Below are 19,657 nucleotides of genomic sequence, written 5' to 3'. Positions count from 1 at the left end.
ATTCCGGGCTGCATCAACAGAAGTACCATATTTTTTGCACCATAGGGCACACTGGACCATAGGGCGCACCTAGTTTTTAGACGGGGAAATCAATAAAAAAAATCTTTCCCCCCCTAGCCCCAAAGAGCAGCGTACAGGCTGCGCACAACCTCTCCCTGCCGGAGGGGTTGTGCGCGGCTATGGCACAAGCCAAGGCAGCGAGCGGGATGGATCACGCTGGCTGTTTTGGCTTCCTCTTTAGTCCCGCACAATCTCTCCCTGCTGAGAGAGGCTGCGTGGAGCTGAAGAAGCAATAGCCCCGTGCAGCCTCTCCCTGCCAGAGGGGTTGCGCGCGGCTATGGCACAAGCCTGCATTCGCTCCATAGGATGCACACACATTTCCCCTCAATTTTTGGAGGGGAAAAACTGCGCCCAATGGAGCGAAAAATATGGTATAACATCCAGGTGAAGAGAAGTAATAGTACTTATCTGTTCTGCTTTGATGAAACCACACCTGTGTCCAGTTCTGGGCAGCACAATTTAAGAAGGATATTAGAAAGCTGGAGAAGAAGAAGAAGAGTTTGGATTTGATATCCCTCTTTATCACTACCCTAAGGAGTCTCAGACTAGTCAGAAATATAAACTACTTGTTCCATTGTCCTTCCGTGGCTTTTCTGTTGCTTTGAGTTGCAAACCACCTTGAGGGGTAAACCCTTGGTTGAAAGGAAAGGCAACAAATGAAGTACATAAATAAAGCTGCCTTTCTACCAGGTCATGCTCTTGGGCCCCGGTAGACAACCTGTTCGTTGGGCAGGGCTGGGGGGCTTCCAGCCCATGTGACGGGCTGCTGGGCCTCTGCTTGGCCCACCAGGCCATTTTGGAGAAGCCACACCTACTCATCCTACACTTGGTGCCATAGGTGAGGTGAGTGGGGGCCAGATCCAAATGTGATGGGGGCCATCCCCAATTGTCTCTCGCCTGCCTTTTCTCTGTGTGTCTCTACTTCTCCCTTCTCCCTCACCTCCCTTTCTGGTGCCCCCTTCTCTGGGGACGGGGTATAGGTCACTCTGGCCTGAAATATGACCCTATCCACTTGCACAGGTGTTCCCTCCTTCCTCTTCCTCACTCTATCCATTTTAGCCTTCCCCCACCCCACTTTTATTCCCCCATTCTCCCCCTCTGGACTCCCTCCTACTGCAAGAAATTGGGCTTCGGGTCACAGGTTCCTCGCCCCTCCTTTAGCTGGAGAGGCCGGGGATGGAACCTGAGAACCTCTGCATTCAAAGCATGTACTCCTCCACCCTTAAACTGCAGTCTTTTCCCTGTGGCTCCCCTTTTACCTCCATAGGCTAGCAAGTCTTCTACCAGTGTATGCATTGGATTTAAGGCAAGCTTCCCCTCCCCACCACCCCATTTCTGGTGACTGTACTAGTCCGGCTCTGAACCCAGATCTCCAAAGTGGAAGCTAATTAACTTGCTGAGCCAACACGCACCTTTTTTCCCCCACCCCAGCGCCTGCCCTGTTGTGAATCAGATTGTTTCACAGGGGAGGGATATTAGCAAGGCAGGCGGGTTTTATCTGCTAGAATAAGGACATTTACAGCATGTAGAATTTTTATTCATTAAATGGAAATCCTTGGGTAATCTCTCTCTTCTTTTTTTGGATACAGGCCGTGCGCTGCTCAGGCTGACAGACAAAAAGCTGGAGCGGATGGGGATTGCTCCGGAGAGCTTGCGGCAGCACATTCTTCAGCAGGTCCTCCAGCTCAAGGTGCGCGAGGAAGTCCGAAACCTCCAGCTGCTCACGCAAGGTAGGAAACGCAAAGGACCACAGGAAGGAAACGGTTGCATGAGAGCATACTTGAGATTGCTTTGATGTTCTCCTGCACAAACTGTTGCATGGAGAGGCGTCATGGGGCCAGAGGGACCACCGAAAGGTAAACAAGAATAGATCAACATGCATATTAGGAGTTGCCTCTCCATTCTGATAAGAGCAATTCCTTTCTTCCCGTTTTCAAAGCACGACCCACACCCATTGTCCATCAGCATGCTAGTAGCTGTGTTGCTAATCCCGCCACCAATGTCTGAAAGCAAATTGGCCTTACTGGGAGGGTACACCTGCTTGTGTTCATCAGTAACACTTGTTTTCCCCACCTTATTTCTGTACCATTGGCTGCCACTGGCAGAACCCAGGAAATGTACCATGCAGTGATGGTTTCAGCAACAGTGCTGTGTTAAGTGCGATGCTGAGTTCTGCCCTCTTCTCCCGTGATATGTCTAACTATTCTGGGTCTTTGCGTGTGTAAGAGAGGAAGGAGAACTTGGGGTCTGCTGTTTCTAATGGCTGTTTGGAGTGAAGTGTAGCAGCTTGGACTACTGCAATGCACTCTACGTGGGGCTACCTTTGAAGGTGACCCGGAAACTACAACTAATCCAGAATGTGACAGCTAAACTGGTGACTGGGAGCGGCCGCCGAGACCATATAATACCGGTCTTGAAAGACCTACATTAGCTCCAAGTACGTTTCCGAGCACAATTCATAGTGTTGGCCAGCACCTTTAAAGCCCTAAACAGCCTCGGCCCTGTATACCTGAAGGAGCGTCTCCACTGAGGTCCAGCTCCAAGGGTCTTCTGGCGGTTCCCTCACTGCGAGAAGTGAGGTTACAGGGAACCAGGCAAAGGGCCTTCTCGGTAGTGGTGCCCGCCCTGTGGAATGTCCTCCCATCAGATGTCAAGGAAATAAATAACTATCTGACTTTTAGAAGACATCTGAAGGCAGCCCTGTTACGGAAGTTTTTAATATTGTGCTTTTAATACAGTGATACCTCGAGTTACAAATACCTCAGGTTTCAAACGCTTCAGGTTACAAACTCCGCTAACCTGGAAGAGTTACCTCGAGTTGAGAACTTTGCCCCAGGATGAGAACGGAAATTGTGTGCCAGCATCGCAGGGGCAGCAAGATGCCCCATTAGCAAAAGCACGCCTCTAGTTAAGAACAGTTTCAGGTTAAGAACGGACCTCCACAATGAATTAAGTTCGTAACTAGAGGTACCACTGTATTCTGTTGGGAGCTGCCCAGAGTAGCTGGGGAAACCCAGGCAGATGGGCAGGGCATAAATAATACATCATCACCATCTTCATCTGATCCCACCGTAAATTATTCTACGCTAACTGAGGCTCGCCAAACATGTCACAAAGAAAACGCTCCTAGCTGTATGGCGAGGAGGTGTCTGACTAGTAAATTATCTTCAGTCACAGGGCTGAAGGAACTTCAAAGTTTGTCCCCATGTAGCATTTCGGTACCACACAGCTGGTAAAGACAGAAGAAGCATGCACTTTGGACACTGAACATGTTGCCTGACATTTCTGGTTCCCCTTTTCAGTGAGGATTATTCAGGCAACTGGGACCTAAAGCATACTATGTACCGGCTAGAGATATAATCAGGTTCTGCCATTATTGAATGGCTATTACATATCGTTACCAGCAGGTTTAAAAAAGAAATGTCTGTGGAACACATGCCGTTTGTAGTCCATTATTTTCAACTTTCAGTTTTTCAAATGGGGAAGCGACAACAGCTGCTATAGGAGGCACAAATGCTGCCATATGTCTCCCAGTCTCTCTCCTCCTGCGTCTCAACTGGACTAAGACTTTATACCTCCTCCTACTTGCTGGAACATACTGGCTTTGTATTACCCGTGTTGTCTCGACTGCTGACTTTGCCCATTCTCGAGACTGTTCCCCTTTCTGCCTGGAAGACGGCAGAATCCACATCGCAGTGCCTCAAAACTCCTGGGTTTTGTTTGGAACTTTCATGCAGGATGCAAATTAGATTCAGGCTGCATTTAAAGGCAAATCTCAGATTTGCACTTTTCGAACCGAAACGCAGCCATCCTTTGAAATTCACACTTCTCCAAATTTCGCCATCCAGTTCTCTCACCAAACAAATGCATACGTTAGTGTGCATGAAAACCAGTATCTTAGTGAAAATGGCACGTTCCAAATTTCAGTCCATATATGCCATACCAGGTTAAGCAAAACATATGTAACAAGTAACAGTGTCTTCTGGATATTCATTCATAGCTTTCCAAACTCTAGGGTAAAGGTAAAGGTAAAGGGAGCCCTGACCATTAGGTCCAGTCGTGGCCGACTCTGTGGTTGCGGCGCTCATCTCGCTTTATTGGCCGAGGGAGCCAGCGTGCAGCTTCCGGGTCATATGGCCAGCATGACTAAGCTGCTTCTGGCGAACCAGAGCAGCGCACGGAAACGCCATTTACCTTCCCGCCAGAGCGGTACCTATTTATCTACTTGCACTTTGACGTGCTTTCGAACTGCTAGGTTGGCAGGAGCTGGGACCAAACAACGGGAGCTCACCCTGTCGCAGGGATTCGAACCACCGACCTTCTGATTGGCAAGTCCTAGGCTCTGTGATTTAATCCACAGCGCCACCCTATAACACAGCATACGTGAGGTTGTCTTCTCCTTCTGTTGTTGTTGTCTGCAAGGCCAATCTTAAGTATATTTTGCCAGGCAGTACACCCTCTCTTTTTCCTATCAACAACCAAGGATGAAGTGGCAGGTTGTGGGCGGAAGGAGGGAGCGTTTTAATGGAGAAAAGAAGAAAAACGGACCTTAAATGGTTGGTGGATTCATTGATGGAAACTCACTCAGACAAATTATGAGAATCCCTTTCAGGTAGCTGGCCCTCGGGGATCCAATACTTAATGTAAGCCCGCTCAGAGAAGTTAATGCTATGCCAGCCAAGGCTATGAATCACTCACAAGACTTAGATTGGGGTCAGTAGTTCACAGTAGTGCTGCCAGTAGTTCTGGATATAACCCTGGGGGTGAACCCCCCAGAGGATTGATTGACTAAGAGGTATGGTAGGCCTGTCAGGGGGAGGCCCCTCCAGTGCTCTTACTCTTAACTGTCCAAGTCAATTTAATTTGTGGTGTCGCTCCTCTGAAGTTGGTCGCTGAAAGACATCCATGTGTCATTCCAAAGGGATTTGAGGTGTCGCTCTTAAACACTCAAGCTTGTTGCATTCCGTTCTCTGTATGGTATACAGGAAGCGGGGGAGGAAGCAACCATATTCTGTATTATTATTATTATTATTATTATTATTATTATTATTATTATTTTAAAAACTCTGTTTTACTGCGCACGCGCACACACAAAGTTTTTGCAGAACATAGTACAGTCATACCTCAGGTTGAATGTGCTTCGGGGTGAGCACGTTCGAGTTGCGCTCTGCGGCAATCCAGAAGTAATGGAGCGTGTTACTTCCGGGTTTTGCTGCTTGCACATGCACAGACGCTCAAAATGACATAATGCGCAGAAGCGCCGAAATGTGACCCACGCACGTGCAGACGCGCGGACACTGGTTACGTTTGCTTCTAGATGCAAACGGGGCTCCCATTTGTATCCCATTTGTAGATTGGATGGCCATATTTGGCATCCTGTTGAAGCAGTATCAAGAGTAGCTCGCACACTTAGGAGGCTGCCATTGCCAATGTGTACATTGAAATATTCCTACTCTTTCCTCAGACAAAATCTTCCTGGTGACCCCTAGATGTTTTGAACCACAGCTCCCATTTGCCCCAACAAGCATGGCCAATGGTGTGGGATGATGGAAGTTGTAAGTCCCAGTTTTTTGGGGGGTCCACATCAGGATGTACCTAACAGCCCTCCTGGAGGTAACCCACATCCCTTCATTTGCTAAATCTCATTCAGGCCTTACTGATTGCTTCCTTTGGTTCTTCTTCTTCTTCTTCTTCTTCTTCTTCTTCTTCTTCTTCTTCCTGCCCACAAAAATCCCTGAGCCACATTGGGACTTCGTTCTGTTAGTTTTGCGTGGATTAATTCCTGTAAGCAAAGGTTCTATGTGGGACCACCTTTGAAGGTGACCCTGGAAACTACAACTAATCCAGAATGTGGCAGCTAGACTGGTGACTGGGAGCGACCACTGAGACCATATAACACCGGTCCTGAAAGACCTACATTGGCTCCCAGTACTGGGAATTCCGAGCACAATTCAAAGTGTTGGTGCTGACCTTTAAAGCCCTAAACGGTCTGGGTCCAGTATATCTGAAGGAGCGTCTCCACCCCCATCATTCTACCCAGACACTAAGGTCCAGCTCCGAGGGCCTTCTACTGGTTCCCTCACTGCAAGAAGCCAAGTTACAGGGAACCAGGCAGAGGGCCTTCTTGGTAGTGGCACCCGCCCTGTGGAATGCCCTCCCACCAGATGTCAAAGAGAACAACAACTACCAGACTTTTAGAAGACATCTGTAGGCAGCCCTGTTTAGGGAAGCTTTTAATGTTTGATGCATTACTGTATTTTAATATTTTGTTGGAAGCAGCTCAGAGTGGCTGGGGAAGCCCAGCCAGATGGGTGGGGTATTAGTAGTAGTAGTAGTAGTAATAATAATACTAATACTAATACTGCTACTACTACTACTAATAATAATAATAATATTCCATGACTAGGCCACTTTTCTTCAGGAGAAATTAATGCTAGTTCCTGACCTCCACCTCATCGCCATGCTTGGAAGGGCACAGGCCTGACCGCCTCACCTCTCTGAGCTTGTCTGCAAGAAATTCTGAGAGTTTGTTGATCTATTTTGAGAAAAATATCTGCCGATTGTCTCTCTGGAAGAGCTGTTGGAGGAGGGCGGCGGCGTGTGGTGGTGAAGGAATCATTATCCTACTTCCCTAATCCTGATTCATAGGAGGAAGAAGCTTGTTTTCTGCATCGCCCCGACGATCACATGAAACTATTTTTGGATATTCATTGCTAGCGGAGCTCTGGGCTAGATTGGCTGGTGTGTCCCTTAGCTCAGGCACATCAGCTTCATGTGTGGGCTGGTGTGCGTTGTGGAAACAGAGCTCGCCTTGTTGTGGGGTCTGTTGCTATTGCTCAGAGCCGGGGAATATTTGGGTTGCGTATTTTTCATGCATTCCTTCCTTGTATCCTCTTAAGGCGGCTTTGAGTGGCGCTTGCTGCGTTGAGTTTATTCGCTTGATAATGCAATTGCCAAGACGAAACGAAAGGCAGGCGCCATTAGGTTGCATTAACAGAACATTTGGTAAGTTCCATCAGAAGCTAAGCAGTTTAAAGAGCTTTAAAGCATTCCTAGATCCTGCCTGCAGCTTCATTGTAAGTAATGTTTGTGTATTAGAAAGGCAGGGCAAAACAGCGATAATAATTATGAAAATAATAATAATAATTAATATGCAAGTGATTAATGGTTTAATAGTTGGCTAAAGACATCAATGAACAGCTTTAGATTTCCTCTCTATTTTGTCATCCTTGCTCTTGTATCCGCTATGTGTCAAGCTAGCTTAATTCATTATATGTATTGTTACAAAAGTTGGTTGCCACCCCCACTCTCTGCCGATTTCAGGGTGCTTACCCCAGGTCTGTGCTGCTTTGGAGAATCAAGATGCTATAGAGACTGTCACAGCTTTAAGAACTATGATTTATTCTCATACTTCCACCTGAATTAAGATGGAGGGAGTCCAGATCTTACAGCCTGGTTGTCTCAAGAGGGACTTGCTCCCCACAGTAGTGGAGCACTCAAGTCAAAGGCATCCCTTTGTCGTTTCTTTTCTCCCTTCTTCTTCCCATCATACCTTGCTTTTTTAAAAAAAGGCTCTTTCTGTCCTGTCACCTCACACACCACATCACCATGGCAACCTCTGTCTGCCCAGGCCCAATATTCCTTTTAGATGGGCCACCAAGACCTTTTGTCGTTACTACCCTCCATAATCTTACATTCAGACATTAGCTGATACATTTCTCATCATCGTGACGGATGTGCTTTCTATACCCAGTTATTTAAGAACCTACCATCACATGAAATCATCAAGACCCTAGTATCACGTCCATAACTTGAGGTTGTACCGCTATCTCAATTTTTCCAAGCCCTCTGGTTGTTAGGTCGGGATTATCCTACTCTCCATTGCCACAATCTCTCTTTCTTCAAGACCTTACAGTGGTACCTCGGGTTACAGACGCTTCAGGTTACAGACTCCACTAACCCAGAAATAGTACCTCAGGTTAAGAACTTTGCTTCGGGATGAGAACAGAAATTGCATGACGGTGGTGCGGCGGCAGCGGTAGGCCCCATTAGCTAAAGTGGTAAGAATGGACCTCCAGAATGAATTAAGTTCTTAACCCGAGGTACCACTGTATATGGTTGGGAGGAAAGAAGGCAACACTGTGTCTCTCCCATCACCACCACTGGTAAAGGTAAAGGACCCCTGGACGATTAAGTTCAGTCAAAGGTGACTATGGGGTTGCAGTGCTCATCTCTCTTTCAGGCCGAGGGAGCCGGCGTTTGTCCACAGACAGCTTTCCAGGTCATGCGGCCAACATGACTAAACCGCTTCTGGTGTAACCGGACACCGTGACGGAAACCAGAGTGCATGGAAACGCCATTTACCTTCCCACCGCAGTGGTACCTATTTATCTACTTGCACTGATGTGCTTTCGAACTACTAGGTTGGCAGGAGCTGAGACAGAGCAATGGGAGCTCACTCCGTCGCGGGGATTCGAACCGCCGACCTTCCGATCGGCAAGCCCAAGAGGCTCAGTAGTTTAGACCGCCACCATACTGTAGGGAACATGAGAATTGGATTCTGCTGCGCTCTGCTCTGCCAGTGGAATTCCACGCTTAGTGGGCAACTCCTGCACTGCTGTGTGTGCTCAGCTGCCATGCCATGCCTGCTGCCTCTCCCTTCTATGATGACCCCTCCACCACCGATGCTGCGCTTGCCGCCCACCCCGCAACTGACCGCCGTCATTGCTATGGTAAGAGACCAACATGAGAGATGTAGCTGGTTCTTCTCACTGGTCATTCCTCTTCCCTAGGTCTCCTCTTCCCACCTTGGGGGCCTCTGTAATCTCAGCCACACCATTTTCAGTCCTCCTACAGCAGACTTTTTCAACCTGTGGGCCCCCAGATGTCATTGAACTACAACTCCCATCACCCCTAGCTAGCAAGGCCAGAGCTCAGGGATGATGGGAGTTGTAGTCCAACAACATATGGGGACCCACAGGTTGCGAACCGCTGTGCTAGGGTCTGCTTCCCCAGCGATTTCACTGCATAGACCACAACACGCTCCTCCTTAATATTTGAAAAGGTCCCATCAAGTTGAAAGTGTGATTTGTCGCTGACTTACCAATGCAAAGTTCAGAGGGCAGAGAGTTGGGTGTTCCTAAGTGAGAGCTGGACCATAAAGAAGGCTGATCGCCGAAGAATTGATGCTTTTGAATTATGGTGCTGGAGGAGACTTGAGAGTCCCATGGACTGAAAGAAGATCAAACCTCTCCATTCTGAATGAAATCAGCCCTGAGTGCTCACTGGAAGGACAGATCGTGAAGCTGAGGCTCCAATACTTTGGCCACCTCATGAGAAGAGAAGACTCCCTGGAAAAGACCCTGATGTTGGGAAAGATGGAGGGCACAAGGAGAAGGGGACGACAGAGGACAAGATGGTTGGATAGTGTTCTCGAAGCTACCAGCATGAGTTTGACCAAACTGCGGGAGGCAGTGGAAGGCAGGAGTGCCTGGCCTCCTCTGGTCCATGGGGTCACGAAGAGTCGGACACGACTAAACGACTAAACAACAACAACATTCCTCATTTGGGGGAAAAGCCAGAACACGGTTGTCCATGTGTGTGCGCGTGATTCATGCATGGGTGCGGGCTGACGCAGGAGGATTCTTCTTTTGTTATGAGTCTTGGTCTACCTTCCACAGCATCATGTGATGGGAGCTGCTGCGCCTTGCAGCTCCTTGGTGTTTGCCTTCCTCATATCCCTGCCCATTGGGAGTTCCTTATCCCCTCTTTCATGCTTCATGCATTCATGACTGTATATGCTGCAAGTGTGTTAGCCTTGACACTTCTGAAGTCTGGAGACGGGCCAGGAGCTTTGTGAAATGCAAGTCTCTGGCTCAGACCCAATGGGGGGGAAATGGAATGAAGAGATGAAATATCAAAATGCTCTGAAGAACTAGCACATAGGAATCGGCTGTTGCTTATTCAGATAATTAGTCCCTCAAACACTACACAACTGATGCAGAAGAGGGTCTTCGTCTCAGTTGCTGCAACCCACTTTCCCCAGGAAAGCTCACCAGGTGCCGTGTCGGTGACATGCACATTTACTGCACTGTTAAATGTTTTTTTGCTTCTCCCACCCCTTCATCAGCTTTCTTGGTTTAAGTGATTTTTCTGCATTCATTGTATTATTTTAATGCACTGAGAGAGTTCTACTGAAGGGCAGCTAAATGAAAAAAAAAATCAATGAAATAACCTGGTACTTTCTGCTCCAATTGGTAATGATCAAGCAGAGACCCTTTGCAGCCCATGACGTTCTTCTAACGGCAGGTGCTCAGGATTTAACCAGGAAGCCTTCTGGATCATAGCTGTCAACTTTCCCTTTTTAAAAGGGAAATTCCCTTATTCCGAATAGAATCCCTTGCAAGAAAAGGGAAAAGTTGACAGCTATGTTCTGGATGCAAAAGCATGTGGCTTAACACCATGCTATGACCTTGCTGGTTTTACCTGGACTAACACCTCTCTGTCTACATCAAAATACTCATACACTGGCAAAGCACCAAATGCAGAAATAATATGCGTTTTGAATGAAATTTCATTGAGAAGGTTTTAACCAAAAGGGCAAATTTTCAGATCCATTTATGTTCTTAGGTATGAGTGTAAATATTTTACAGCTGTTTTATTAAAGATTAAACTTCAGAGAAGTGGGTTTCTTTCTTTCTCTCTCTCTCTCTCTCTCTCTCTCTCTCTCTGTGGGAACTCTTTTTTGTATAAATGAAGGCACTTTTTAACTTCCAAGCCCACAGTAATATATTACCCTGAAGGTCACAGTTAAAAACCTGTCAATATATGTATTCATAGTAAATCAATTTCAGTTACATCAATGCAAAGTCTGACGGGAAAAATTCCTCACTATTGATCTGAAGGAGAAGCCGATATTGTTGAAATTATTAATTATTGCTGGATCCATAATAAAAAGGCCAGTCTGGGTTCTGTGCTTTATGATCATGTCAAATTAAAAAAAAAGAACAACAAATCTTTGCCTTCCACAAGATGCTGTACATCTTCACACATCTCGGCAATAAAAGGTGTTTCATAACACTGTTGACTGCCAGCGTGTAAATGAACAAATGAAGGGTGTTCTGTCAGATGAAGCATAAAAGCCATTAGCAATGCACTTTTATTTGAATGGAGCAACATTAATTTTTAAAAGGACATAACCTGAGACTTCTGCAGAATGAGAGTACAGAAGGAAAACACGGAAAATACAAACAAACCTTTTTGGAGCATGTTCGTGGCAACTCCACATGGACATAGCAACATATAGCTTGGGCTGGCTTGATTTTTAAGAGTTGCAGAGGATGTGACTAGGGATTGAGTGATGTGGTTGGTGCCAATAGCACTTCGGTTATCAGGTAAGGTATTCTGTTGATGATGAAAAATTGGGAGCAAGGCTGGCAAGAGGTGGGTACAGGAAGTACTGATGTATTGGGCGCACAGCCAGTAGCAGCCCCAGACTCAGATTTCTTTCTTAAAGTACGTTTCTAGCTTTCCTAGAAATAAAGTTATGAAACAAAATGTGCAGGTACCCTGTATGTGATTTCTATGAGATGAGTCACACTGGCTTCTCCCACCTTTCCATGCTTTTATCCAATGAGCGTAGTCAGTGCTGTGGTTGGCAGATGAGTTGTTTTGACGCCAGACAATAGGAATCCCTGTGGTCTTAAAGAGCTGGGGTTTTCTCCTTTTCTTTAGCGTACTTCCCCCCTGCTTCTGTCTCTTTCTCTAGACCTAAGCTCTGGCCTAGGGAGAATCCCAAGGGCCAGATAGAAAGGCTAGGAGGGCCGTGTTGGCCATGGAGAAAGAGAGACTGTGAAGTTGGTCAGATGAAAGAGGAGCTCTGCCATGAAAGAATGTTAAACTAGGGTATGTGGGGAATATGCAGGGAATGGTGTGAAATCCTTTTGAATTGTATGTGGGGTGGGCAATTGTGGGGGGGTTGTGCGCCTTGTACATTCAGCTGTGTGGGTGCAGTTTTGGAGTTTGGTCTCCAGGGCCTATCTTCAGAGTTCCAGTCCCTTATTTGTACCCAAATTAGAATGCTTGCTCATTCATTTAGGATAATAATATCCCGCTTTATGGTCCGATAGGCTCTCAAAAGTGGCCTCGTTACGTGAAAAATCATATTCAGTTGCGGTATCAGGAAACAACAAGTTGTCCCGTTGGTATCTGAACCACACAGGTCGAATTTCCTGCCCTTGACCTTGATCTTCTCTGGTGTCGGTCATCAGCCTCTGACCTCTATGCCGCAGAGCCTGAGACTCTCAGCCCATGAAGCAGACAAGTCTTCCCTTGCTGGTAGTCGCTGGGCAACAGCTCCCACACTGAGGCAAAGGTATGGGGCTGAGTGGCTGGAACTAGCCAGCCCATAATGGAGGCAGGTTTTTTTCTTCCTCCGTGATATATATTAGGTTTGTAGAATCATAGGAAGCTGCCTTATACTGAATCAGACCCTTAGTCAATCTTGCTCTGCATCGTCTAAACTTTCTGGCAGTGGCTCTTCAGGGTTTCAGGCAGGAAACGCTCTGACTCCTACTCAGAGGTGCCAGGAATTGAACCTGCATACAAAGCACATGCTCTCCTACAAAGCTACCGTATTTTGCGCTCCATAAGACACACTTTTTTCCTCCTAAAAAGTAAGGGGAAATGTGTGTGCGTCTTATGGAGCGAATGGCGCTGCGCAGCTCTCCCTCTCTGCGCTGTGCCCCTTCAGCAAAGCGGGAGGAGGAACGGAAGGGGCTCCGTTTCTCCTCCCGCCTCGCTGGAGAGGTGCTGCGCAGAGAGGGCCACCTTAACCTCACTGGGCTGTTGTGAGGTTGTTGTGTGATAGCCCTTGTTTAGCCGCCTGAGCCACTTGACAAACAGACAGGAGAACATTATTCTTGTTGTCCCTCTTCAGTTAGTCTTGGATTCCATCACTGCTCAAACCATGTGCCTCTGTCTCTCCAAACGGCCAGATGATCCCATTTTTTCCCCCTGGGGCTTTCTGTGAGAGAATGAAATCCAAGCACTAATCCAAGACTGTTAAAATGCTTCTCCTGTTCGCTTGCAAAATCAAGCTTTTGAAAAGAGGCTCTACAGAAATAAAAGATTCAGAATATTTTTTTCTTTTTTTCCCTCCTCTAAAAACTAGGTACGTCTTATAGAGTGAAAAATGCAGTATATCCCTTCCCCACATTCCAAGTTATCTGGATAATGCCTTGGTTTTCAACCAGTGTGGCCATGGTACCCTGGGGTGACTTGGGGAATGTTCAGGAGAGCCAGGGTGTGTGTGCGTGTGGGTGTGTGCATCATTTCATTAACTTGCTGCCTATATTTTCCTGCATTATCTTTCTCTCTTCCTCTCTGAGGAAATTTCAGGGGAGCTGGCAACTTTAACTTGCATCCAATTATCTTCCTGAAATAAAACAGTGGCAAAAAAGAAGTGGGAAAATGCTTTTGCATAACTGTTTATCCCTTAAAATATTCTCCCTACACACACACACACACACACACACACACACACACACACACCCTCCACAGCTTCAGTAACTAACAGTTCCTTAGTTTTATACAGAGGGCTTGAGAAATTCAAGAAAATAACAAAATGAGGGCTGTGTGTATGTCTTTTCTCTATAAGGATGGATTTAAAAATAACCCTGGAAGTGTTTCTCTCCTTCTACCTCCAAAATCCCTCCCTTGAGAACCACTTTAATATTGGGACCAACTTCCCAAGCGTAGGAACATATTCTCTCGCTTCCTTCTCTTCTCTGGGCTCACATATGCAAAGTCAGTCTGAGTGTGTGTTTAAACAGCAACAACAAAACTCGAGACGTTTCTCATATGGAGGATTGCCCAGAACTGCCATATAGAGATAACACATTTAAAAGAGAGAGAAAGTTGCAGAAGTCATCGTTGAAATCCTTCATTAACAGCAGTTCTATCACTGAAAAGGGCCGGGCAAACTTTCGTGAACTTTCTGCTGAATAGCTCATCCTCCATTAAAATACCAATATTCTGTCCTCCGTTGCCTACATTTGGGGAATAAAACTCATTGTGAAACAGCTAGGTGTAAATGGCACAATCTCCCCTTTTTTTGAAGCAGAAGAAGGTTTGAAACTCCTTTAAGAGAATATTAACCACTTGTACCTACATTTCTGAAGGACTAAGGTTTAACACGGCTGCTTTTTCCTCCAGTGAGAGAACCATAGGAGGCAGCTAATTAGATTTTTATGAACCCGCTCAGTGCAAATTGTTGCCGAACCTCCAGTGGCACTTTACAAAGCTGCGGATGGTTGTGAGATCGGATTGCCGCCTCTGTCCTGGGAGTGCGAGGCTCCACAGGAATCTTTCAATAAATGAAGCAGAGCGAGGTGGTGGGATTCTGAACCGCATCAATAAATACTGCAGGGGGTGTGGGTGCGTGCGACATTATCGAATGCTCACTTCTGTAAAGTACAGTGGTACCTCGGGTTACAGATGCTTCAGGTTACAGACGCTTCAGGTTACAGACTCCGCTAACCCAGAAATAGTACCTTGGGTTAAGAACTTTGCTTCAGTATGAGAACAGAAATTGCGTTAGCTAAAGTGGTACCTCAGGTTAAGAACAGTTTCTGGTTAAGAACGGACCTCCAGAACGAATTAAGTTCTTAACCCGAGGTACTACTGTACTCCTTGCAAGTAAACTAGCACCTGAAGGAGAGGGATTTGTCAAACCCAGCGGGTGCTGCGGCCCTCCAGGCAGGGCTGCATCTCAAGTGCTAGAGCACAATCTTGGCATGTAGAAGGGCCCCAGATTTAATCGCCAGCCACATCCAGGTTGGGCTGGCAAAGACCCCTGTATGAAATCTTGGAGAGCCACTGCCATCCACAGTAGATAGCGCTGAGCTAGATGGGCCAGTGGGTCTGCACAAGGCAGCTTTTGTTCTTTCCTACTTCGCTAGTGGGACGCGGGTGGCGCTGTGGGTTAAATCACAGAGCCTAGGAATTGACGATCAGAAGGTCGGTGGTTCAAATCCCCGCGACGGGGTGAGTTCCTGTTGCTCGGTCCCTGCTCCTGCCAACCTAGCAGTTCAAAAGCACGTCAAAGTGCAAGTAGATCAATAGGTACCGCTCCGGCGGGAAGGTAAACGGCGTTTCCGTGCGCTGCTCTGGTTTGCCAGAAGTGGCTTTGTCATGCTGGCCACATGACCCGGAAGCTGTACACCGGCTCCCTCAGCCAATGGAGCGAGATGAGCGCCGCAACCCCAGAGTCGGTCACGACTGGACCTAATGGTCAGGGGTCCCTTTACCTTTTACTTTGCTAGTGCTCTTCAGTAATATCCAGGACGAGGGAAGTGCTGTGAAGTTCGTGTTTCATGGGTAAATGGTCACAGGTTTAATATCTGACATCTCCAGGTATGTCTGGGAGAGACTCCTGCCTGCAGTGGTGTAGCATGGGGGCCAAGGGGTGGTTGCCCACGGCGCAAAATGGTTAGCGGTGCAAAATTCCAACACCTGTTGCTGCCCCAATACAGCTTCGCGCTTCCGTTGCTGGGCTCTGTTGAAAACGGCTTCTCCATGCAAACCAGGAAGTGACCTCTCCAGACAATGGAGCGACTCTTCTTCTCTTGTCTCTGTGGCTGCCATCTCCTGGGTGACTCGGACACCACTGGGCAGTTGAATGTGCATGCGTACTCCGGTTGTTTCCCTTCTCTCCCAACCTTCCCTGTGGCCCCGGCCACTGGCAACCCACGCTATGTCACTGCCTGTCTGATACCTGAAAGAGCCCCTTCCATTCAGAGGAAGCAACACTGAGGTACATGAGCCACGTATAAGGTGGATGTATAAGGGGGAAGGCACTTCTTACGTTGCCCCCATGCAAGTTGTGTGTGTGTGTGTGTGTGTTTAAATCAAGGGAAACTACGCCACCGTTGCTACTTGCAGTTTGAACTGGTACAGCTGGAAAACCTCCCACCAGAGTCTGCCACCTCAGCTTGTGTGACTAGCTCTTAGACGTGAAGGGAAGATTAATTGGGAAACAAGGCTCGTGAACTTTTATTTTTGCCCCAGAGCCAGCATGTAATATACAAGAAAGCAATGCCTCCCCGATTTTGCTTAATACCTTTCTGAAGCCAGTAATCCTGTCCTTTTTAAGGTCTGGTCAAGTATACCCTTCAGTACAGGGTTTTGGGTTTTTTTAGGTTGGGGGGAGGAATGCATCCCTTTCCTTTCCTTTTGTCCCCCTCCCCTAAGAGCTTATGAGTTTTTGATTTTCTTCTTGTGTCGCTTGGCTCTTGTAGCACGAGAGAGATTAAATGACAGCTCTTTATGTGCTGTCTCCCCACCATATGGGATTGTACATACAGTGCTAGATGCTTAAATTGGATTCATCTGTGTACTTGGCAGAAATCCAGTTTATATGGCCGTGGGATAAAACCTGCAATGCTGAGGTTTGGTTGGTGTTGCGTTTGGGGTTTTCTTTTTAATGGGGTTGGAGAGAAATCTGGCAGGCACTCCCATCTTCAAAACTGGGGCCACATTACACATTTTAATGTTCTCTCACAGGAGAAACTCCCTGGAAAGAACTCCCAGTGTCTGCAAGCCTGGCAAAATAGGTATATGTGTGTTGGCTGATTGGTTATTTATTTGTAAATATATAGATATATATAGATATAGATATAGATATTTAGATATATAGATATATCTCCCCGCAGATTTACAGCCAAGATTGGCTCCCAAAGTTGCTTGCAATTAATGCCTACATAAATTGTTGTTGTTGTATATTTATTTATTTATACCCCGCTTTCCCCCCTGACCTCAAGGAGGCTTACAGATAAAAACAGTGATTTTTTTTTCTTTTAAAAAATTGTTTAAAGGTAAAGGGACCCCTGACCATTAGGTCCAGTCGTGACCAACTCTGGGGTTGCAGTGCTCATCTCGCTTTATTGGCTGAGGGAGCTGGCGTACAGCTTCCGGGTCATGTGGCCACAGCGCCACCCGCGTCCCTCTGGATAAAAATAAAAACCACTAAAAACATAGAAAACTTTCCCCTCCTGCATTCAAATTGTCCCCCCTCCCTTCCGTTATCCGTATTACCCACAATGAAGCGTTGCCTTTTCACTGATGTTTCTGCTAATCACGGTTAAAAGAGGGGTTGCTAACTTGGTGTGAGCTACCGATGAGCTACTCTAGATGGTCAGGTGTAGGGCTCAGACTGTGCACATGCATGGAAGAATGCACGAAGGGGGCTGTTCTGGCCAGCCCTGCCCCCCGGTAAACACCAAGACATGTGTCGAGCTCCTTCACACGTCAGTCAAAAGCACAGTCACTGCAGGCCATGGTTGCTACCATGGCTGGATTTAGGTTTGATGAGGCCCTAAGCTACTGAAGGTAATGGGGCCCTTTATATCTCCAGCTGTCCTTTGTCAACAACAAATCGTCACTGTTTTCTGTGTTGAATATATGCTATATGGTACGGTAATTTACGGACCTAATAGGTATCTAAAGCCATTTGCACATAACAAAATATGTAAAGTGGTACCTCAGGTTACATACGCTTCAGGTTAAATACGCTTCAGGTTACAGACTCCACTAACCCTGAAATAGTGCTTCAGGTTAAGAACTTTGCTTCAGAATGAGAACAGAAGTCGTTCTCTGGTGGCGCGGCGGCAGCAGGAGGCCCCATTAGTTAAAGTGGTGCTTCAGGTTAAGAACAGTTTCAAGTTAAGAACAGACCTCTGGAATGAATTAAGTACTTAACCCGAGGTACTTACTTTTATCAAAGTAATTGTTGAACTGAAATACAATTAAGAAGTATATTAATAGTGAAATACAATTAAGAAGAAGTATATTAATAGTGAAATATAATTAAGAAGAAGTATATTAATAGTGAAATATAATTAAGAAGAAGTATATTAATAGAGACTCTTGAGAGTCCCATGGACTGCAAGAAGATCAAACCTATCCATTCTTAAGGAAATCAGCCCTGAGTGCTCACTGGAAGGACACATCCTGAAGCTGAGGATCCAATACTTTGGCCACCTCATGAGAAGAGAAGACTCCCTGGAAAAGACCCTGATGTTGGGAAAGATGGAGGGCACAAGGAGAAGGGGACGACAGAGGACGAGATGGTTGGGCAGTGTTCTCGAAGCTACCAGCATGAGTTTGACCAAGCTGTGGGAGGCAGTGGAAGACAGGAGAGCCTGGCGTGCTCTGGTCCATGGGGTCACGAAGAGTCGGACATGACTAAACGACTAAACAACAAAAAATATTAATAATGAAATACAATTAAGAAGAAGCATATTAATAGTGAAATAATTATTAAGTGATATTTTAGGGAGCAGGCGGGGCCCATTACTTACATCGTAGGAGCCTACACATCACAAAACACTGTTACTGTATGTAGGTTTTATTTTATTTTTTGTTTTTTATGTTATATTTTGGAAATGTGCATCCAGATTTTTCCCCCTTTATATTCTTTGGGGGCCCCAAGAGAGTGGGGCCCTAAGCTATAGCTTGTTTAGCTTATACGTAAATATGACACTGGTTGCTACGCACATTGGGGGTGGAGATGCCTCCCTCGCTCCTCCCACCAGATCCAAGATCAGTGGGGGGCGGTCTTGGCTGTGCCCCCTCCCCTAGCTCTTCACAGGGGAATCCAGGCACCAAACATTCACAGACCAGAAGATGGGAAAAAATGCCCATGTGGATTCGTGGACTAGGCTGTCTACGTTTGGATAGTGGCTGGACTTTTGCAGCCACTTTTGCATGTAAAAAGTGGAAGAAAACTGCACCCCCCTCTCTGCAGCAGGACCCACGGCTGTGGTCTTCAGTATATGCCTGGGTTTTCCTTTCAGCTGACAAATCGCACATATCCTGCACCGGAAAACCTTTTTAAGAAAACAATGAGAGCAGCTACAACTCTTTTAATTCCTTTGCATCTCGCCTTAACGAGCAACAGTAGAAATTTAGTGATTTAGATCCTTACTTATATTGAAAGCTTGTGTGCAATTACTTGCACCTGCTTCTTTGCCCCAGGCATCAACGTGAACTTAATTCATAGAGCCAAGCTCTGTGGCGATGCCGCTTTTATTCTGTGGACTTGCCTTAATGTAGCTTTTTCCTTACTTCTGCTATGCCTCGATTAAATCAACCTGTGGCGTAGGGATTCTGAGCTTAAATGTTGCCGTCATCACTTTTAGAATAGGCAGGGGCATCGGTTAACCCACCTATGCAATGTGAGCAAGGAACCGTGTGTGATCAGGGATGAAGCTCTACCTCTCTTTTAAATCAGAACCAGTGAAGGCGGTGAAGGTCCTATGTGAGTGCCTAGAGGCGGTTGGAGGATAATAATAATAATAATAATAATTTATTATTTATACCCCGCCCATCTGGCTGGGCCTCCCCAGCCACTCTGGGCGGCTTCCAAAAGAATATTAAAATACTATGATACATCAAACATTAAAAGCATCCCTGAACAGGGCTGCCTTCAGATGTCTTCTAAAAGTCTGGTAGTTGTTGTTCTCTTTGACATCTGGTGGGAGGGCATTCCACAAGGAGGGCGCCACTACCGAAAAGGCCCTCTGCCTGGTTCCCTGTA

General features: G+C 46.5%; 1 protein-coding gene and 1 long non-coding RNA gene across 4 annotated transcripts in view; both read left to right on the top strand.

Annotated features, from left to right (window-relative positions):
* SAMD12 (sterile alpha motif domain containing 12) overlaps positions 1 to 19,657 on the top strand; it is a 217,942-nt gene that overhangs the window by 81,535 nt on the left and 116,750 nt on the right. For all 3 annotated transcript variants that reach the window (XM_079984562.1, XM_079984560.1, XM_079984561.1), the window contains exon 4: positions 1,650 to 1,790. In XM_079984562.1, the coding sequence (XP_079840688.1) occupies positions 1,650 to 1,790 (141 nt within the window). The remainder of the gene's footprint in view (positions 1 to 1,649; positions 1,791 to 19,657) is intronic.
* On the top strand, positions 14,695 to 17,103 carry LOC307220622. The gene is made up of 3 exons (XR_013841000.1): positions 14,695 to 15,030; positions 15,394 to 15,894; positions 16,935 to 17,103. It is a non-coding gene; the product is annotated as an uncharacterized lncRNA (long non-coding RNA).

Source organism: Podarcis cretensis, assembly GCF_951804945.1.
Source record: "Podarcis cretensis genome assembly, chromosome: 7".
In the NCBI taxonomy this organism is placed as follows: domain Eukaryota; kingdom Metazoa; phylum Chordata; class Lepidosauria; order Squamata; family Lacertidae; genus Podarcis; species Podarcis cretensis.
Note: the sequence above shows the minus strand (reverse complement) of the source record. Positions and strands in the feature narration are given on the sequence as shown.